The sequence below is a fragment of the Rhinopithecus roxellana genome, chromosome 7 (assembly GCF_007565055.1).
Source record: "Rhinopithecus roxellana isolate Shanxi Qingling chromosome 7, ASM756505v1, whole genome shotgun sequence".
NCBI classification, from domain to species: domain Eukaryota; kingdom Metazoa; phylum Chordata; class Mammalia; order Primates; family Cercopithecidae; genus Rhinopithecus; species Rhinopithecus roxellana.
In genome coordinates, this window is record NC_044555.1 from 56,856,997 (window position 1) to 56,879,907 (window position 22,911).

The 22,911-nt window shown below is 39.6% G+C and overlaps 1 protein-coding gene across 5 annotated transcripts in view; it reads right to left on the reverse strand.

The window, feature by feature from the left end:
* SLC9A6 (solute carrier family 9 member A6) overlaps positions 1-22,911 on the reverse strand; it is a 63,373-nt gene that overhangs the window by 23,033 nt on the left and 17,429 nt on the right. For 3 of the 5 annotated variants that reach the window (XM_030934305.1, XM_030934304.1, XM_030934306.1), the window contains 7 exons: positions 14,983-15,124; positions 12,515-12,620; positions 12,133-12,221; positions 8,822-8,935; positions 5,248-5,353; positions 2,592-2,642; positions 766-919 (listed from right to left, as the gene is read on the reverse strand). In XM_030934305.1, coding sequence (XP_030790165.1) covers positions 766-919; positions 2,592-2,642; positions 5,248-5,353; positions 8,822-8,935; positions 12,133-12,221; positions 12,515-12,620; positions 14,983-15,124 — 762 coding nt within the window. Of the gene's footprint in view, positions 1-765; positions 920-2,591; positions 2,704-5,247; positions 5,354-8,821; positions 8,936-12,132; positions 12,222-12,514; positions 12,621-14,982; positions 15,125-22,911 lie in introns of all 5 variants that reach the window. The other 2 variants (XM_010389116.2, XM_030934307.1) reach the window with 1 other exon arrangement.

Sequence of the window (22,911 nt, forward strand, 5' to 3'; positions counted from 1 at the left end):
GCTTTCAAATTGAATACATTAACTGGTACACATTCAAGACTAAGACCTCACGATCCTGGCTTTGGATTGTTAGGTTAAAAACAGTGCTGATGAGAAAAATGATAATATCTAGTAGTGATTAGGGATGGGGTAAACTGCACTGTCTCATACATTGCAGGTAGAAAGCAAATTTTTTATCTGACCTGGTGATACTGATCAAAAGCCTTAAATATATACATATCCTTTTGAGCAAGCAATTTCATTTCTAGACATGCATTCAAAGAAATAATCAAACAAGTACACAGTGGTGTATACATTTAAGAATGTTCACACTGTTAATGGTAATAGTAATAGCAAAATCCTCAAATTGTAATGGTAATAGCAAAATCCTAGAAACAATACAAAAGCCCAACAACAGGGATTTGAGTAAATAAATCAGGATATATGCAGCCATTAAAACAATGATGTAAATATATTTACAATGTAAATATCCATGCTATATTACATTTAAAAATCAGGCTACAAGAGTACCTTTAGTGTTATCCCTTTTTGTCAAAAATACGTATCATATATAGCAAAAGGTCTGGAAAGATATCCCTCAAAGTGTTAACAATGAATTTTTCTTTTGCATATATATTTTCCTTTTTCTGTACTACATACTACATATTTTTTAAAAGGAAAAAATTAAACATTACAGATTCACCAAAGCTAAAAAATTGAAAACGGGCAGAAAAATAAACTAAATTAAAATTTAATCTTAAAATGAGATCTCCAGTTAGTACTTACCTGATATGCAAGCATGACAGCATTGCAGTGGTGCCACCGCCAAATACCCACACGGTAAAAAACACAATCAGAAGCGTGGTGCTGAACATCATTTGCCGTGCGTAAGTGGCAGTATCTCGAATGGCCAAGGCAAATGCCATTGCACCACGAAGGCCTACAGGGGAACAGAAAAGGTATTTCTTCAATAACTCATTACCAATGCAAGCTTCATAAATTCAGAGCAATAAAGCACATTCTAAAAACTTAGAAGCATGTGAACAAATATGCAGTAAATATTAACATACTTAAATATGTATAGGCTGTGCATGGTGGCTCACACCTGTAATCAGCACTTTGGGAGGCCGAGGTGGGCAGATGACCTGAGGTCAGGAGTTCGAGACCAGCCTGGTCAACATGCTGAAACCCCGTCTCTACCAAAAATATAAAAATCAGCCAGGCGTGGTGGCACACGCCTGTAATCCCAGCTACTCGGGAGGCTGAGGCAGAATTGCTTGAACCAGGGAGGCAGAGGTTACAGTGAGCCAAGATCGTACCACTGCACTCCACCTGAGTGACAGAGCAAGACTCCATCTCGGAAAAAAAAAAAAAAAAAAGTACAAATAGAAATAGAATTTGTATATGTTATTGACATGTACTGATGTTTTAATAATTTTTTAAAATTCATTTTTTATTTACAAACAGTAAAATTCACTCTTTTTGGTCTATAGCCACATGAGTTTTGGCAAATTAATAGAGGTGTGTATGACTACTACTATAATCAAGACACAAAATGGTTTTAACATCCCTGCCCCTGTGAAATTTCTTTGTGTTACCCTTTTTTAGTCTAACCTCTTGTCACTCCATCAAACCCCTGGCAACCACTGATGCACTCCCCATCGCTATGACTTTGTCTTTTTGCGAATGTCATATAAAGGGAATCACACAGCAGGTAACCTTTCAAGACTGGCTTCTTGCACTTAGCATAATGCCTCTGAGACTCATCCACGCTGTATGGGTAAATTGTTTGTTCTTTTTAGTGCACAGTAGTATTCCATAGCATGGATGTATCACAGTTTGATTAGCTATTTGCGCATTGAGAGACAGACAAGTGGGTTGTTTCCAGGTTTTGGCAATTATGAAAAGAACTGCTATAAACATTCACCTCCAGGTTTTTGTTTGAAAATGACTTCATCTTTATCTTTCTCACTTTCTATGACATAATTCTAAACCAAGGATTTGGAACCAGAATATGAAAAATTCCCACAGAAGGGAATGGGACAAAAAAAAAATATATATATATATATATATATGTATGTATATGTATATACATATTATATTGTCCCATAAAATATATGTATATACATATATATAAAATATATACATATATATATTTTCTATTCAAGGATGCAACTTCAATGTTTAAAGGAGTATTATAGGTCAGGCGCGATGGCTCATGCCTATAATCCTAGCACTCTGAAAGGCCAAGGTGGGTGGATTACTTGAGGTCAGGAGTTCGTGACCAGCCTGGCCAACATGGTGAAACCCCATCTCTACTAAAAATACAAAAATTAGCCAGGCATATTGGTGCGTGCCTGTAATCCCAGCTACTTGGGAGGCTAAGGCACGAGAATTGCTTGAACCTGGGAGACAGAGGTTGCAGTGAGCCAAGATCGTGCCACTGCACTATAGCCTGGGTGACAGAGTGAAACAGTGTCTCTAAATAAATAAATGATATAAAAATAAAGGAGTATTATATGACCAGCATAACATCTCAGTGTTACATCAAGTTGGCATACGCATTGTGAATGGTTGCTTGAGGTGGGCAAGAGAAGAAAGTTATAACTTACCAGCAAACATCATCATATGTTGAAAATTTGATCCAATCTTACTTCTTCTACCTAAATTAAGTAAGAGGGACAAGGGGTAAATATTGGCAGCTCTTCCCAAGAAAATAGCAACCTAAAATTATTAATAGGTTAAGGATCATTTCATTTTACTATTAATATTATTTAGACTATACATTCAAGATGGTGAAAGACTATTTTAGGGAACTCAGTTTCTAACACACAGTCTTTTGGTTCCATTGTCTAACATAGCACTGTCCAACAGAACTTTCTGCAACAATGGAAATTTTCTATATCTGCACTATCCAATTTGGTGAGCACCTGAAATGTGGCTAGAGTGACCAAGGAACTGAAAATTTATTTCGTTTTAATTACTTCAAATTAAAATAATCACATTTGGCTAACTGCTATCAAATTGGACAGAACAGGTGTAACATGCAGGAAATTTACTAGATTAAGAGAAACGTGTTTAAAAGCGGAGTTTCTTTACTATACTTCTAAGATTATTAATAGAATAGGTTAATTCACTTTCACTGTTAGTTTTGGTAGGAAAAAGAGCAATGCTGAGAAAACTTCCCCTTCCTTCCTCAGAACAAAGAAAAGTGCAGCTGAATCACCACCTCATAGCACTAAAATGGCTTCCAGACCCACTGTACTCCACTGAGTTTATACTTCCAACTTGCTTCAAAGGGAAAATTTAATGTGAATTCAGATTGGTTTTAACTAGAAACCAATTTTAGTATCTTTTTCTCCAGTTTGCTGTCTATAGGACTCCTGCTTTATGATGGCAATTTTTATTTCAGGAGTCATGATACAGTCTCCACCTCATTTCCTGAGAAAAATATAAGGGAAAATTTAAGATTTAAAACAAAATAAGGCCATGTGCAGTGGCTCACACTTGTCATCCCAGCACTTTGGGAGGCCGGGGTGGAAGGACAGCTTGAGGCCAGGAGTTCAAGACCAGCCTGGCCATTGTGGCAAAAACCTATCTCTATTAAAAATACAAAAATGAGCTGGGCATGGTGGTGTACACCTGTAATCCCAGCTATTCCAGTGGCTGAGGCACGAGAATTGCTTGAACCCAGGACACGGAGGCTGTAGTGAGCTGAGATCGGGCCATTGCACTCCAGCCTGGGTGACAGAGTGAGACCCTGTCTCAATAACAAACAAATAAAAAAACAAGGTGGGGGGAATGGTGTTGGTCTAAGTAACTTTGGAAAAGAGTAGAATCTGTAAGACTAAAGGTAGAAGAACTGCACAAAAGCATTCTATGCTCATGACAAAGCTGTTTCCCATGGGAACACTGGTTAACAATTCTGATACTATTATACATGTATACTTGAAACTGAACAATTAGGTAAACGAATGGCAAGTGGTGACAGCAAAGTTTCTTACTGTTAGAATGGGAGTTCACAGTTCAGAAAGGGGAGGAGGCCAGAATAATCCATGTGGTAATGGATTAAAGTTGGAGACATCAGTATGAACCCATATTGAGCTTAATAGAGATACACATGGTTATATGCAGAACTATGTATAGATATATATGTATATATGAGTTAGTGTATATTATATCTATGTATATGGATATATAGATATATACATATATAATTCCTTGCTCTGTCAGCTGAGAGAACCTAGAAGCAAAGACACCAAGTAACACTGAGCATACCTAGTGCTCAGATTTTTATTTCTAATACTATTCTCCAACAAAAGGAACCAGGAGTTCTTGGAGAAATGGCCAATTCTTGGGCTGAGCCACAACAGATACAAGATGAGCCTGAAGCATCCTGTAGTTCCAGGGAGTAAGGAAATACTCAAAAAAAAAAAAAAAAAAAAAAAAGAAAGAAAATTAAAAACAATGATGAGGATAAAAATTAAAAACGACGAGGATATATCCAAGGCACACAGAAGAGCCTGCCAAAAGAGCTCTCAATGGCCAAGCTGGAACAGTTTGAGCAACAAAATAAAAAAAGTTGTATTATAACTCAGAGTATAAAATAAATATCAATGAATCCATATTGATATAAATAAATGACTGGGCTGGGTGCGGTGGCTCATGTCTGTAATCCCAACACTTTGGGAGGCTGAGATGTGGGGATCACTTGAGGTCAGGAGTTCGAGACCTGCATGGCCAACATGGCGAAACTCCACCTCTACTGAAAATATAAAAATTAGCCAGGTGTGGTGGCGCATGCCTATAATCTCAGCTCCTGCCTGTAATCTCAGCTACTCAGGAGGATGAGACAGGAGAATCACTTGAACCCGGGAGGCAGAGGTTGCAGTGAGCTGAGATCGCGCCATTGCACTCCAGCCTGGGCAACAAGAGTGAAACTGTCTCAAAAAAAAAATAATAATAATAATAATAATAAATGACTGAATAAAACAAATGAGGAAGAATACATAAATGTCCTGTGTGAAAAATTCCAAATAATTTTGCTGATACTCTGTCCTCAAGGAGGTGGAACCTAACTCCCCATTCCTCAATCCTTGCTCATAGCAACTTCCTTCCAAGCAGTACAACATGGGGAGGGGAGGGGGGAAATGTGTAACTTTATAATGGATAAATCTGACAAATACTATCTTAACCAAGTGATTAAGACTATCATCAACATTATTAAGTATATACCCTTGATATAATGTGATGAGAATGGCATTTTACCTCTGTGGTCTTCCTCCCAAAGCACATGTAACTCCAGTCTAATCATGGGGAAAATATCAGACAAGTTCCATCTGCAGGACATTCTACAAAAGACATGGCTAGTACCCTTCAATACTGTCAAGGGTCACCAAAAACAAAGAACACATATGAGAAACTGTCACAGGCAGGCAGAGCCTAAGGGGACATGACAACTAAATGTAATGTGGTATCCTGGATGGGACCCGGGAATAGAGAAAGGATATTAGGGAAAAACTACGGGAATCAGAATAAAGTTTGAACTTTAGTTAGTAATATCAATATTAGTTCATTCATTGTGACAAATGTACCATGCTAATATGTTAATAATAGGGGAAACTGAGTGTGGGGCATATGAGAACTTCCTGTATTATCTTCACAATTTTTCTGTAAACCTAAAACTATTCTAAAATCAAAAATTTTAAAAAGTGATTCCGGCCGGGCGCGGTGGCTCACGCCTATAATCCCGGCACTTTGGGAGGCCAAGGCAGGTGGATCACGAGGTCAGAAGATCGAGACCATGGTGAAACCCCGTCTCTACTAAAAATACCAAAACAGCCAGGTGCGGTGGCGGGCACCTGTAGTCCCAGCTACTACTCGGGAGGCTGAGGCAGAAGAATGGCATGAACCCGGGAGGCGGAGCTTGCAGTGAGCAAGATCGCGCCACGGCACTCCAGCCTGGGTGACAGAGTGACACTCCATCTTACAAAAAAAAAACAACAAACAACAACAAAAAAAAGTGATTCCCCAAAAAGAAAAGAAAACATAACCACTAAACACGTGGGCCAATGCGGCAGTGACTGCTAGTTCTCCCCAACATCTGTTCTTGCTTTCTTCCTTGGTAGTTGGCACTCCTCCCTTTCATCTTTATGCAGCCACCCAGAAAAAGTATATAACTCCTAGCCTTCCTTGTGAGTAGGTGTAATCAATGATGTTAAGTGGAAGGGACATGTGCACATTCTGGGTCAAGCCCTTCAAGGCAACCGGCAGACAGGGGTGAGCCACGTTGGATCACAAGAACAAGAGCAAGTCCCTAAGGATGTTAGCAACAACCATATGGAGCAGAACTGCCATACCAGTTCAGATTTTTAGATAAGGAAGAAATTTCTATGCTGTTTAAACCTGGATTAGTTTGAGTCTTTTCTCATGAAACCAAACCTATGTCCTAACTAATATAGCCAGAAATAGAGCAACTCTCTCCTGTTAAGAGGCCATTTTCATGGTAGGACTTTGTATTGAGGAATTTTAATTCCTAACAGACTCAGAAACCTATAGAGAATATTTAGCTTTGTTTCCAGATTAAGTATAGTGGATTGAGCCATGTGACTGTTCAAAATTTTCTCCAAGACTAGCAGGACATTAAGTTACTGATCTTGTGGTTGTCCTTCAGCTAAGATCTTCTCCTATTAACTGTACTTTATCTTTTTTGCCTAAAGTTCATTCGCAGACTAAGGCTCTGCAGAATGGTATTTCAGTAATACTTCACTTTCTAACAGAGATCCTATCTAGAGTTTTAATTAAAAAAAAAAAAAAAACCTTCTGCTAATCTCTTTGGCAGAATCTTCATTCTGAGGTGAGGTTTTAAAATATTTCTTTTAAAAATTCCTTATTCAAACATTCCCACTAACCACAATTGCTCCTTCCATATTTTGTGTTCAACTATCCCACTCTGATCATTCCTCCATAGCACTGGGACCTTCAGTCCAAAGATCCCTATATTCTTTCCTGAAACAATGTCTTCTTTCCTCACTTCCCTTCTTACCATCATGTTAATAACACCTTTTAATGTTAAACATTAAATGAAGTGTTTAGATTGCATCAGTCATGTAATAACACTATGATCTCTTGTCCTTCTGTTTTCCTTGCACCCACTTGAAAAAACTCCAAACCTGGAAGCAGCCAACTATCTCTTTACTCCATGCTTACAGTAAGTACTGTTGGACAAAGTCATTTAATGGGGAAGACTGGTTCTACTGTTAATTCCTATTCCTCAAACACAATGGATCCCTAGTAGTTTTTAGCAGTCCTGTTGAGTTTCTTTGGTTAACTTATTCTTCCACTCTCTACAACTATTTCACAAACCTCCACCTTCCTCAAAATCCCTATGATCTGTGTAAGCCATCCTCCAAGATAGTCCCTAACCATCCCTGCCTCTTAGTATTCACACCCTTGCGTAGTCCCCACCCACACTGTACCAGGTTGGTTTGTATAACCAATAGAATATTATGGAAGTGATGCTGGTATGTCTCTTCAAAGATTAGGTTACAAAAGGCATTTCAGCTTTCATTTTAGGGCTCTCTCAGCTCACTCAGTTTGGGGGAAGAAGCCATGGTGTAAGCTGCCCTATGGAGATATCCACGTGGAGAAGAATAGAAGCCTCTTGCTGTCAGTGATGTGAGTTGAGTGAGCCTACAGTGGATTCCCTGGCCCTAGTCAAGTCTTGAGAAGGTGCAGTCCCAGCCAAGAGCACAACTGCAACGTCTTAGAGATCCTGGAGCCAGAACCACTCAGGTGAGCTGCTCCAGGATTCCCGACCCTCAGAAACTGTGTGAGATAATAACTGTCTGTTGTTTTAAGCTGCTAAATTTAAGGTAATTTGTTACACAATAGACAACTCCCCATCTTACTCTCAGCAGATGATCTCACCTCCTACTTAACAGATAAACATAGAAGCCATCAGAGAGGAGCTCCATCTTACAAATATGCCTTCATTTCTACATACCCTATCCTCTCCTGTAGTCATGGTAGAGTTAGTTGTCTCTCCTCCTAGTGAAGGCAAAATTTCTCTCTACATGCTTTGGATTTCATTCCTGCCTTCTCAAGAGGCTTTTACTATTGCCTCCTCTCTTTCATATACTCAGTTTCTTCCTTCCAATTGTTGTTTGTTTTTTTGTTTTTTTTTTTTGAGACAGGGTCTCCCTTTGTCACCCAGGCTGGAGTGCAGTGACCCAATCACGGCTCACTGCAGCCTCAAACTCCTGGGCTCAAGGGATCCTTCTACCTTACCCTCCCAAGTAGCTGGGACTACAGGCATGCACCACCATAACTGGCTAGTTTTTAAAATTTTGTTTGTAAAGATGGGGTCTTGCTACATTGCCCAGGCTGGTTTTTTTTTAAGACTCTTTGTATATATGCGATAGAAAGAGAGAGGAAGAGAAAGGGATTGGGGAGGGAGAGAAAGAGAAAGAAAGTGGCCTCATTCAACGCTTCCTTATCTTTCACCTTCTGCCCTGTGGCATAGACTGCTAACTGTTCCCCAGTATCCAACCTCTTCTTCCCTGTAGTAATAAATGGAAAACACTTATCTTTTGGGGTTGGCAGAACAGTGGGACACTTCTCTGTCATTTTAATCTGTCAACATTATTTGTGCAATAACCACACATTGAAATAGAATATAATAAAATAAGTACACCAGAAAAAAGAACTGGAATCCTTATTTGTTTTAATCAGAGGAAAACTGTATATATTTAAATGTATTCTTATGAACCACATACTCAAAACCCACATGAAAATCTCAATTAAAAATAGTTTTCATAATAAAACACATAATAAAGGATACAAATGCTCCTACTACAAATGTTGGGTTAAAGACATGGTTCTGGAAGGTGAACAGTGTCAGTCCCATGTAGGAGAAGATGAAATTCTCTGCCAAGAAATTGAGAAGCTCAAACAACTGAAACGAAATTGTAAAAGATTAGTCCAGTAAACAAATTAAGTTACATAATTTGAAAGCATGAGTATTACTAAGATAATAAAACAGACACTCAAATAGATAAAGTTCATGCATACACACAAAATATGTGGTTCAGAAGGGAGTAAATGTGGAGATGACATTTCTAGTACTGCAGAAAAAGCCAGAAACGTTCCCCCCTCATTTCCCCTAATCAGCTTTCCTTCTTCAAAGCCCCATCTCCAATTATTCCTCTCCTCCTCCTCCAAACTCTGTCAGTTTTTTTTTTTTTGAATGTTCGTTGTGTTCCTGCTACTGCCCTAGTCAAACTTTCATTACTTCCTACCCATAATGATGAAAAAGGACCTCTAACCATCCCTCATCCTCCAGCTCCCCCAAACCAGTGAATCTCTAAAACTGATAGTTTCAAGATACTTTCCTCTTGCAAGCTATAAGATTCTTTACAACATTTTGATCCTGGCATAGAGTGCTTCGTGAGAACTCTCGTATTCCCGGCTTGCCCTGTGACTTCACTTTTTGCGTGGGTCTTACCCTTGTGTAGGGAGTAAGCATCCTACAGATAGGGCTTCCACATTGTGGAAGAGATCGATGTGTTGGATAGCAGAACTATCTGTGGGGAGAACTAAACCCTGCTGCCCACCCGCCCCATCCCATTCACATCATAGCCTTGGCAAGGGTATATGATACTTGCTGAATGAAGTTAAGGCCCTTCATAATCTGGTGTCCCTCTGGCCACCAGTGTTACCTACAATGGCTTGGTACTATGAGCCCTCTGACACATAACAGAATAGTGGTTAAGAACATGGGCTTAGGAATCAAAATGCCTAGGGTTTAGCCCTGTCTTCCCCTTTACTGGCTGTGTGGCTTTGGGCAAGTTAGTTAATCTCTTTAAACTAGGGTTGCCTTATTACCCAAAAATGAGAATAAAAATTAAAATAAGTAAACGCATATTTAATTTTCTTTAAATTATTTAATATGCTATTATTACTACTTATTTATACTTAATGATAACAGCTATACCTTTTTCAGTTTTTACTGTGTGTCCGACACCATACTAAGGACTTCATATGCATTATCTCGTTTTAATACCGCAAAAACTCAGTGAGGTAGGTATTATTATTATCTCCATTTTCAAAGATGGCAAAACTGAAGCACAGAGAAGTTATGGAACTTGCTCCTGGTCACACAGCCAGCAAGTGGTAGAACCAGGATTTAAAACAATACAGAGACTCCAGAGTCCCGGTTTTACTTTGCAACACAGGGATCAGCAAACTTGCCCATGAATGGCCAGAGAGTAAACATGAGAGGATTTGCAGGCCAAGAGGTCTCTGTCACAACTTCACTCTGCCAGTGGAGCACAAAAGTAGCCACAGACTACATATTTTAAAAAATGGGTGTGGCTGTGTGCCAAGAAAATCTTATTGGTGGACACAGAAATGTGAATTTCATATAACTGTCACGGGTCACAACATATTCTTCTTTTGATCTTTTGCCAACCAATTAAAAATGGATAGAAAGAAAAACATTCTTAGCTCACTGACCGGCAAGGGCCGGATGTGGCCTAAGGGCTGGAGTCCGCCACCCTCTGCTCTACACTTTACTGCCTGCTTTTTATTCCTGCCTTTATCTGTACTGCCTCCCCTAGGCCTTCCTAAATCTTCCCCATCCTTCTAAGGGTACTGTTTCTTCTAGGATAGCTTTCCAGATCCTCAAGCCTCAAACCATTTCGCCTACTTCTCTGATGTCTTCTATGACATATAATCTGAAGTACATAATCTAGGATTCCTATTCCTCATATTTTTTAAATGTACATAAGCTTCATATCACCAACAACATCGGAAGCTCTTACTCTGTTCCTGTTTACTGTTGTTGTTTTTTGTTTGTTTGTTATTGAGACGGAGTCTTGCTCTGTCATCCAGGCTGGAGTACAGTGGCAGAATCTCAGCTCACTGCAACCTCTGCCTCCCGGGTTCAAGCGATTCTCCTGCCTCAGCCTCCTGAGTAGCTGGGAATATAGGCGCATGCTATTACATCCAGCTAACTTCTGTATTTTTAATAGAGACAGGGTTTCACCGTGTTGGCCAGGCTGGTCTCAAACTCCTGACCTCGGGTGATCCGCCCGCTTCGGCCTCCCAAAATGTTGGGATTACAGGTGTGAGCCACAGCGTCCGGCCTGTTCTTGTTTTTTATTCCCCACCCACGACCTGGAAAAATGCTGACTCCCCTCCCACCCTGGCCCCAGCCAGCTGATTTTCTTCTCTTTACTTATTGCACTGAATTAATTTGTAAAAAAGATTTGTAGCCCTAATGTATATGCTTGGGGGAAAAAAGCCTAATCTCTTTTGAGGAGCTGGGGAAAAGCATAGTTTATAAACTTGATTTGTGGCTCCAGCAGGAAGAAGAAATACTGTTGCTCCTGCTTTTAGCACCACTCCTTTTCAGGCGAATCCCATAACCTTCTTGTCATTTGGCAAAATTTAAACCTGTTTCTCACTATAGCCATAGTCAAGTATGTACCTGTTTCTATTCCAGATATTACATTTTGTTCATGTATTTGTCCTCTATACCTCCTAAGACTAGAAAATTCTATTCTCTCTCCTTTATCATTCCCTTCAGATACTCTGCACAACTGATCATTCGGTACCAAATAAAACCAGACCACTGACAGGTCCCGACATTCCTGGAAACATAGTAGCTTTGCAGCACCTGAGCAAAGACTGAAGGAAGTTGATCTTCTTTTAGTAGGGCTAATCAGATCAGAAGTTAATCTTCTTTACGTCATCTCTTAGTAGGTCTGGTCAGATCAGAAGTTAATCTTGTCTACGTCACACAACAGTAGTTCGAGTAAAACCAGAGTGAGCTTCCAAAACATTCCCCTATAAAGCCATTAAATTGGGAAAACACTGAGAGAAAGGGAAGCTACTTCACTGGTTATTGAAGCCACGATAATAATAGTCTCTGGCTATTCTGCTGATCTATTTCCACTGTAAATGCTGTCACTCTTCAGTTTGCCAATCCCACCTACTTTTAGAGTCAAAGAAAGAGGAGCTGAAATGAGTAGATATCATCTTGAACAGATCAAAGACTTTTTTTTTTTTTTTTTTTTTTTTTAGTAAAAAAGACTTCTGTTTTGCTGAAAGAAGGAAAAGTCTATTCACAAACTATAAAGTTCCTCTTACCTGTTTAGTTCTATGCTGAGACTCCGTGGACAAATTATTATATGTATAATGTGCTTGTGTGATGCCACAAAACAATACTGCAACCACACCTATAAAGACAACAAATTTCAAGTTCACATAAAAGGATGGTTCCCACCTTTTATACTGAGATGCTTTTTTCACAGTAGATTATAGGCTTTGTCTGGAAATTCTCATTTGTGACTTACTTTGTTAAGAGGAACCACTTCCACTGAAAATTTTTTTGATGTTCTAAAGCGACAACCTAAATCCCAACCACAATAAGTATGTTCAAATACTAATGGAGCTGATCCACTTGGAGCAAAATTGACTGGCAAAGTCACTCCTTTTGAGGGTTGACAATCAAAGGGAGCAAGTCACCTACCTGTGAAGCCCCATGCTTCAGCCAAGAGGAAGGTACTCCAGGACATCAAGAAGAACAGGCCTGTCTCCAACAACTGGAACTCCCGTAATTTGGTGAACTTTGTCACGTAAGACTGTTAAGGCTGGTAATGAGATCTTGTAACACAAAAGTGTGACTAGAAAAAATGACAGTTTAAGCAAGGCAACCATGAAAGAAGGTTCTCTAGCTTCTCTAACACAAAAATCCCAGAATAAGAGGTACCACCAGAGTGGGGAAACTTTTTAAATGAGTATCTCACTGAGGAGTCAGCTGCCTTCCCCTCAGTGAGGAAGCCTTACGGCTTAGCCACTCCAGTTGTTTCACGGGTATCACATACCTTGCCAGAAACCATGCAGTAAAGGATAGACAGAGATGGGAATAACAGATCAGATCCATAACATGCCACCTCTATTAATCTGAGACCTAAAGCTAGACAGCTTCCATAATTATAGCAATTTACATTTATAAAAATACATAATTTCCAAGAGAGTTTACACTAATTTGATCCTCTACCACCTCTGTGATATAGAGCATTCATTCCATGATGAAGAAATTGAGGCACTTCACTCCCTTATACTAGTTGAACAACTATTTGTTAGCTGACGGTGGAAGGGCCTGTGCCAAGTTACAACCAATCTCAGGCTAGAATCTAGAGTCACTTCTACAACTAGGCACTACAACAAAATGATTAACAAGATATATTCTCTCCCCTCAAGGAACTTGTAATGTGAAAGAGATACCACCTGTCTTGGCATCACCTTCAGAACACTTTTTACTGCTGCTTTATGCCTCAGTTCACCTATAAAAAGCCATAAAAGAAGCCTCTTCCAGCACAAGGCTGAAGTATATCAACTAAGAGGTCCTTGACAAAGAATAAGATATCTGTTTTATACAGGTATCACAGAAGTTTTAGAGCTGGAAACTCTTTTTTTTTTTTTTTTTGATTTGGAGTCTCGCACTGTTGCCCAGGCTGGAGTGCAGTGGCACGGTCTCGGCACGCTGCAAGCTCCACCTCCTGGATTCACGCCATTCTCCTGCCTCAGCCTCCCAAGTAGCTGGGACTACAGGTGCCCACCACCACGCCCAGCTAATTTTTTGTATTTTTAGTAGAGACAGGGTTTCACCGTGTTAGCCAGGATGGTCTCAATCTCCTGACCTTGTGATCCGCCTGCCTCGGCCTCCCAAAGTGCTGGGATTACAGGCGTGAGCCACGGTGCTCGGTCTAGAGCTGGAAACTCTTTAGACATCATCTAGTCCCACTCCTCTTTCCTACCATCCCCACCCTCCACTTTCCTACACTGAGATCCAAAGAGGTAAAGTGTCAAAGCTTCTAGCATGTTTGTGTCTGCCACTATACTGAAAGCAACAGGGAGGCAGGGGTCATGTTGTCTTCTTTAGCTTTGATTCACAGAGCACAGTACATGTAGCTGGTGATCAAGACATGCCTTCTGGCTTTTTGTTTTGGGTTGGGAGTTTAAAACATGTTTTTAGGCCAGGCACGGTGGCTCATGACTGTAACCCCAGTACTTTAGGAGGCCGAGGTGGGTGGATCACCTGACGTCAGGAATTTGAGACCAGCCTGGCCAACATGGTGAAACCCCATCTCCACTAAAAATACAAAAAAACTTGCTGGGTGTGCTGTTGTACACCTGTAATCCCAGCTACTTGGGAGGCTGAGGCGGGGGAACTGCTTGAACCTGGGAGGTGGAGGTTGCAGTGAGCCGAGATCTTGCCATTGCACTCCAGCCTGGGGGGAAGAGCAAGACTCTATCTCAAAAAAATAAATAAATAAATAAATAAAAATAAAATTTGTTTTTATAGATTCAGGATGCACAAGTACAGTTTTATGACATGGATGTATTGCATGGTGGTGAAGTCCAGGATAAAACGGCTTTTGCATGAACACAGGAATAACTTGACTAGTGGTAGTACCAGGACTACAACTCAGGTCCTTTGAGCTGCCCGTCCAGGGCTCTAGAGCACAAAGGTTAAAATCGGGAGAACTGAGATGAACTCTTACATATCCTAACCAGGGAACCACATTTTGTTCATTTGGCATCGCCGTTGTACATTTCCTATTTGTCCTATTAAAAAAGAGCAAAAGACTGCCAGGCTGACCAGCAACACAGAACACCCAGAGGCTCTTTGGAATATGTCTACCTTTATAGTTATTTAATCTACAACTATAAAATTCACCCTCAAAGAGATACCATCTCTAATTATACACTTGCAGTGAAAGTTTTAGGGCACCAAACCCTACGCAGAACAACACAGTTCTTTTATTTATTTATTGGCAAAGACTGTTGCTTAATGTTTTCAAACCAAGTACTTAGTTATAAGATTAATAATTCTAACACAGTTCTAATCATAGAACTAAGAAAAACAATGGAATACAGCATTCAACTACTGCATTATGTTAACAAGAAAAGATAAATATAACAAAAGGATATTAAAGCTGTCACCACTCCAGTAGCAGCACCCATCGCAAAAGATCCACTGAAGATTCCAAGGAAGATCCCAATAGACTTGAACATCGCTGTGACATCAAAGGTGTGACTGTTGTCTCCAGCTGGCTGGTATGCCACGATTGAGCTACAGAAGAGAGACTGCTTTTACTTCTGGAAGCAACTTTTACTTAAAAAAAAAAAAAAAACACATTATGTAGTATAGAGCTTGAAAGATGAAATTAGAGGGAGAAGAAAAAAAATGTTTTGATTGGAATTGCCAAAATAAGGACAAAATTACCCAAAAATCCTGCAATGCATCTGGCTAGCAAGAAAACTTGGCTTTTCCTTAAATGTTAATTTCAGGAGGGTAGAACATTGTAAAATCCTCTATATGAAAATTGCACCAAGCTTTTTCCCCCTTCCCCAAGATACTGTGCAGTATTATTCTTTTGTGATTCTGTTTCAGAATTACTAGTACTGAGTGTCCAAAAGCCTAACATACTAATGTGAACAAACTAATGAAAAATCCCACTTGTTTCCAGTAGAGGCATAAGAACATAAAGAACATTATTCAATACTCAACCCAGTCACATTTTGTTTTTCCTATGAGAAAAAAAGGTAACTGACAGACCCTTCCAACTTTCAGAATACCAGAATGGGCCAAATGCCTAATATCTATTCATTCACTGAAATGGACTATTATAGGAAAAAGCACTCGAAAGACCTCCCAAGGAATTAGAATCCACTCAACAGTACTTTCAGCATAACCAGCTGGATCTTCCACCTCAAGCTTCTGAAAGAAAGTCACTCTATACCAGGCCAAGACAGGCAATTATAGGAGATGCTCTCCATCTTGAACTCACAGTCCAAACCTGGTCTGAAAAAGCTTCTTTTATAACAGTTACCACCCCAGGAAATAGAAATGCCTGAGAAAATTGCTGTTGCCAGCAGGTCTCTGGCAACGGTGCTTACCGTTACTAAATCAGTTCTCATCTCAGTTAATTGAGACCAGCATTATAAAAAGTCCAGACTCAACAACATCATACAAATCACGTCAAAGAAAAGAAGGAAAAACACATTCCTAAAAATATAATGAATTCTCCCTGTGGTTGTTGCAATGTTTTTTTCTGATTCAAGGCTGAAAAATGTGTTTGCTATACCATGTACAAGTTCTTTTCATATCTCCCAGGTTAAAAAAAAAATCTAAGATCAAACTAAAATCTCCTAATTTGTACTTATTTTACTGAAATATAGCACTAATAATTTCTGATCATGGGATCCAGAAATTTCTGAGACTCACTCTAAATTGAAAATGTTAAACATTTACGTTTAAATGTACAAAGTAACCACATCATTTTGGAAAAGATTTGATACCATTTTGATAAATATGAAATGGCCTTTAACATCATGCTACCTTACCTACATATAAAGGGTCCTACTACCATGAACAAGACCTGATTCCATTATAACACGAAAATACAGTAGCTGGCTGGAGAAAAGAAAAAAATTGCTATACAACCTTCTTTTCCTTTGGTGGTATTTTTCAAAATGCTGTCTGGAACAAAGTATCTATGCCACGCCTCCTGAGGTTGCTTTCCCTGGATTAGTTCATGTAAATTCAAGATTCACACTAATCATTATTTCATTCTTTAATCATTAAAATGTGTAAGAGCACATGGGAAACATGATGGGCTGAGAGCAGATGACAGGCTTGTTCTTTCTTAGGCAGACACTGGCCTCTGGATTGAAATTTTAACTCATCTTTTCCATATCAATTGATATTTTATCTTGAGGCAGTAACATTTTTTATGAATAGTTTTTTTTAAATCGTGAAAGTAATATAATGTACAGTTGAGGTGGAAAAATCTTCCCATCATTCCACTACCCTGATAGATCAATTTTATTTTCCTTCTGTACTCCTTTCCCCTCTGTGTTACATGCATGCTAATTCTTATTTAGCTGTAATCACAGTGAATGTGTGATTTTGAATTCTGCTTTTTTAACTGACAATGACATAAAAACATTCATAGTCTTGGCCGGACGCAGTGGCTCATGCCTGTAATCTCAGCACTTTGGGAGGCCAAGGTGGGCAGATCACCTGAGGTGGGGGTTCAAGACCAGCCTGACCAACAGGGAGAACCCCCGTCTCTACTAAAAATAAAAATACAAAATTAGCCGGGCGTGGTGGTGCATGCCTGTAATCCCAGCTACTTGGGAGGCTAAGGCAGGAGAATCGCTTGAACCCAGGAGGTGGAGGTTGCAGTGAGCTGAGATCACGCCACTGCACTCCAGCCTGGGCAGTAAGAACAAAATTCCATCTCAAAAAAAAAAAAAGTTCATAGTCTTTATAACTACAGTTAAGACTTCACAATGGTCCAAATGGATATAGTACAATTTATTCAACCATTTCCTCATTGTTAGACATTTAAAAGTTGCTTCTACTATTTTTGCTACTATAAATAACTGAAAGAACATCTTCTTGCTTTTTACATATTTTAGACTATTCCTTGCACTATATTTCTAAGAATAGACTATTACCATACCTATGGCTCATTTTACATGTTGCTCCACTGCCTTCCAAAATATCAATACATTTTGGGAGGGAAATACGATAATATCTCCCAATTTTTTAAATGATCATACCCATTGACCTAGCAATTCTACTCCTAAAAAATTCCCTACAGAAATATTCACAGGGATTCACAAAGATTTACACATAAATATGCTCACTGCCATGCTAGTCATAATAATACAGTATTAGAAAACACGAAATATTAATCAATCAGTAGGGGATTGGAGAGGTAAATTTGTAATGCATCCATCCAATGTGATAATAGAGGTATTAATATAGTATAATATCCAAGTAAAAAAGCTAGTTACAGAAAAGTATATACACTACTATGCCTTTTTCTGTTTATAAAAATTATTAACACATTTATATGCATATTACTATCTTAATGGAAAAAGTCTGGATTAAAATCCTAATAGTGGTTATTTCTGAGCTGAAATTTCAAGAATTTTCTACTTTCTGAGTCAAACGCTTTGAATTTTTGCCACAAATATATTTTAACATTATCACAAATGGTGATAAAAGGTAATACCAATTTCAATGCTAACAACAACATATGAGTGGTCTAGTTTTACGACACCAGGGTTTCTCAACCACAGCATTATTGATATTTGTGGCCAGATATTTATTTGTTGGCTGTGATGGAGGTGGGGTGAGGGGAATGCTGTCCTGTGCATTGAAAGCTTCTACCCACTAGGCCATGTCAATTGGAAACCCCTCCCATTGATGACAGCCAGAATGCCCCCAGACACTGTCAAACATCCCGTGTGTGTGTGTGGTGGTGGGGTGGAGGGTGGCAAATAGCCCCTGGTTAAGAATGACTGTACTATGTCATTACCAGTAGTAACTATTACCATTAACAATTCTGGCCGAGCACAGTGGCTCCTGCCTGTCATCCCAGCACTTTGGGAGGCCGAGGTGGGTGGATCACCTGAGGTCAGGAGTTCGAGACCATCCTGGCCAACACGGTGAAACCCCATCTCTACTAAAAATACAAAAATTAGCCAGGCATGGTGGTGTGCACCTGTAATCGCAGCTACTTGGGAGGCTAAGGCAGGAGAATCGCTTGAACCTGGGAGGCGGAGGTAGCAGTGAGCCAAGACCATGCCATTTTACTCCAGCCTGGGTGACAAGAACAAAACTCTGTCTCCAAAAAAAAAAAAAAAAAAAAAAAAAAAAAAAGTTATGTCCTGTTAATTGCATAGGTAGAAACAGCTACTGATCCTAGCATGTATCTTTGATAATTAGTGAAGTTAAACAGTTTATCACATTTGTTATCTCTCTGTACATCCTCTTTTATAAAAACATAAATGACTGTAAACAACATATTTTAAACTAATGTGAATTTAGGTTTCCAGGCTAATCACAGTTATCTATTCAGTGGAATACTATGCAACTTATAATTTATCTCTAACTACATATACTTTATTTACATAATATAACAATATACATATAGATCTACCTCATGCAGCCATGTATGAAGGAGTCAATTTCACTTCACCCTCACTGGATTAAAAGTATTACTAAAAATAAATAAATAAAAATAAAAGAACTGCTACTCCAATAGGTTAAAAACAAAACAAAAAACAGTGCTTCAGGAAGAATAGCTAATGGATGCTATGCTTAATACCTCGGTGATGGGTTGACGTGTGCAGTAAACCACCATGGCACATATTTACCTATGTAACAAACCTGCACATCCTGCACATGTACCCTTGAACTTAAAAGTTGGAAAAAAAAATCAGACAGAAACAAAAACAACCTCCAACATAAATTTCAAGATGAGTTGCCTTAACCTGTTAACTGCCAAACAGAACTCCTTTTGGGTTCCCTCCCCTTGATGCAAAGCTGCTTACACAGAATACAGACAATCCTCAAACTAAGAAAATTCAACACAAAGTAGATTATCTGCATCTAACCCACTTCAAAACACATAAAAGGTAAATGAAGAATGATGAGCATCATACCACTGATCATTCCAGCTAGTAAACTACCACAGCAAGCACACAACTGCTTTCCCTTCAGCTTTTGGGCTGTAACTCATTTTTTCAACTCTATTAAGACAGAGCTAACAATTTATCTGTTATGCTCCTCTCTAGATACAGTCTTTCTCCACCAGAGTCCCACTGAGGTTGTAATGAGTTAACGTATTATCTCTTACAAATCTAAAATGGCACTAGCTCACTATCATCCTTAGGTGAAATGAGAAAAGACTCACTCAAATCGTTTCCCGTAAGGCTTCATTCTCTCACAGAAAACCCTGTTTGAGAAAGGCTGCAAGAGAAGGAGAAGTATGGCCCTTTGTGAGAAATGCTATGGAAAGGGCTCGTTCTCTCTCTCTTTTTTTTTTTTTGAGACAGTCTTGCTCCGTTGCTCAGGCTGGAGGGCAGTGCCGCGATTTCAGCTCACTGCAACCTCCGTCTCCTGGGTTCAAGAAATTCTCCTGCCTCAGCCTCCCAGGTAGCTGGGATTATAGGCATGTGCCACCATGCCTGACTAATTTTTGTACTTTTAGTAGAGACAGGGTTTTGCCATGTTGGCCAGGCTGGTCTCGAACTCCTGACCTCAGGTGATCTCTCCCACCTCGGTCTCCCAAAGTGCTGGGATTACAGGTGTGAGCCACTGTACCCAGCTGGCTCTCTCTTTTTAGCGTTTATTCTTCACCAACATTGGTATGTACACCCCCAAGCTTAAAATCTTTCAATGATGTTTTGCCCCCTTTCACACTAATCAGCTATTCCTGATGTTGCAGGAAATAGGTTATTTATAACCCCAAACTCAAAATCTTTCAATGAGGGTTTTTATCTTTTCCGCTAACACTAATCAACTGTTCCTAAAAATGCAGGAAATAGGTTATTTTATTAACAGGAAAAAACTAAGGCACAGGGCACATCATTTAAAGATAAGACCAGAACAGAGATTTTCTAACTCTTAATCCATTAGGCCATTAGGGCAATGACAAGACAACAGTTACTAGTAAAATGACTGAACAGTGGAATAGTTGTCTAGGATAGGGAATCGATGCTAAAAGTGACTGCCTGTACCTACTCTCTTCACTTTTTACTGCTGGTAATCGCTCATGTACCTACGTACTGGAAGCTTCAACAATCTTTGTTGCTCCATTTTTTATAACATTTTCTTATAACCACACTATCCATTTCTCCCTTACTTCAAATAATATAAAACTCTTATTCTGCACCTGTCATCACTGAAGGTTTTAAAGTTCAGTATCAATATGAGTTACAGCCTTTAGGTTTTATTTCTCAAGTTAAATTTACATTAGTTGCAGACAGCTGCAAAAAAATCTGGCAATAAATATGGGGGGGAGGGGGTAATATTTACATATACTGCATTCACAAAAAAGGATATGGCCTTTTGTATATTTTCATACACAGCATTTAAGGGATTAATGTTACATCTCAGAAATATAATTTCCAACTTTGCAGAAGACAATCAGGCTATGTAAAACAGAGCCAGTGATGTTTTACTCTTTCATAACTAACCAAGTGGAAATTAAGGAGAGAAATAAAAATAAAGAGAAAATGTGAAGGGCTCTTACTTCTCTCTCACAGAAAGTTCTGGTATGAAGTAAAGGCAACTGCCTATAGAGTTAGATATTTGCCTAGTAAGAGTAGGTAGGCAGGGGCCAGGCATGGTGGCTCACGCCTGTAATCCCAGCACTTGGGGAGGCTGAGGCAGGTGGATCACCTGAGGTCAGGAGTTCGAAACCAGCCTGGTCAACATGGTGAAACCCTGTCTCTACTAAATATACAAAAATTAGCCAGGTATGGTGGTGCATGCCTGTAGTCCCAGCTACTCAGGAGGCTGAGGCAGGAGAATTGCTTGAACCTGGGAGGTGGAGGTTGCAGTGAGCCAATATTGTGCCACTGCACTCCAGACTGGGTGACAGAGCAAAGCTCCGTCTCAAAAAAAAAAAAAAAAGGGTAGGGAGGCAGGACTGAATTCCTCAGAGGTTCAGACTCATTCTTCAACCTGCAAACACCTTATAGTAACATATATAATATTTTCTATAATTAGATAAAAAATATTGCTCAGTCAAAATTGTCTGCAATTACATTGTTATAAGTAATATATTATATAATTACATATCTATAATATATATTAACATTTCTAGAGATTAAAATGCTTTGAAGTGATTATGTCAAATAAGAGAAACACAAATTAAGCTACAATGAGGTGCTTCTCAATTATCAAGTTAGCAAAAATATAAAAGTTTGACAAATATTCTGCTGGCAAAACTGTGAGGAAACAGACCAGTAATTTAATGGTGAAAGTGCAAAGTGCTACAATTCCTTTGATGAGCAACTTAATAATGTCGAACAAGGCCGGGCGCGGTGGCTCAAGCCTGTAATCCCAGCACTTTGGGAGGCCGAGACGGGCGGATCATGAGGTCAGGAGATCGAGACCATCCTGGCTAACACGGTGAAACCCCGTCTCTACTAAAAATACAAAAACTAGCCGGGCGAGGTGGCGGGCGCCTGTAGTCCCAGCTACTTGGGAGGCTGAGGCAGGAGAATGGCGTAAACCCGGGAGGCGGAGCTTGCAGTGAGCTGAGATCTGGCCACTGCACTCCAGTCCGGGCGACAGAGCGAGACTCCGCCTCAAAAAAAAAAAAATAATAATAATAATAATGTCGAACAAAATTACAAATGGCTTTTACCCTTTATCCTACCTATCAATCTCACTTTGGGGCATTCAGCCTACCAATATACCTATGCATGTATAAAACAAGGTAAGTTCAAGGTTAATCACTGCAGCACCGTTTGGGACAGCAAAGGATTAAAAACCCTTCAAATGTGCTGCAATAGGAAACTGAGCAAATAAACAATAATGCAGTTCACACACAGAATACTATATAGCTGCAAAGAATGAGAATACTCACTCTTCTGATATGCAAAGTTCTCCAGAAGATAGACAGTATGTGACTTTAAAAATAAGAAATGAGAGGTAAACGAGACTATTTATTCACAGTTGTGCCTGCATTTGAATAAAGAAATACTAAGATAGGTAAGACACTAATTAAAAATGGTTATCTAGGCCGGGCGTGGTGGCTCACACCTGTAATCTCAGCACTTTGGGAGGCTGAGGCGGGCAGATCATCTGAGGTCGGGAGTTCAAGACCAGACTGGCCAACGTGGTGAAACCCGTCTCTACTAAAAATACAAAAATTAGCTGGGCGTGGTGGCAGGAGCCTGTAATCCCAGCTACTCAGGAGGCTGAGGCAGAAGAATCACTTGAACCCCAGAGGCAGAGGTTGCAGCGAGCCGAGACCGTGCCACTGCACTCCAGCCTGGGGAACAAGAGCAAGACTTCACCTCAAAAAAAAAAAGTAGGGGGACAGG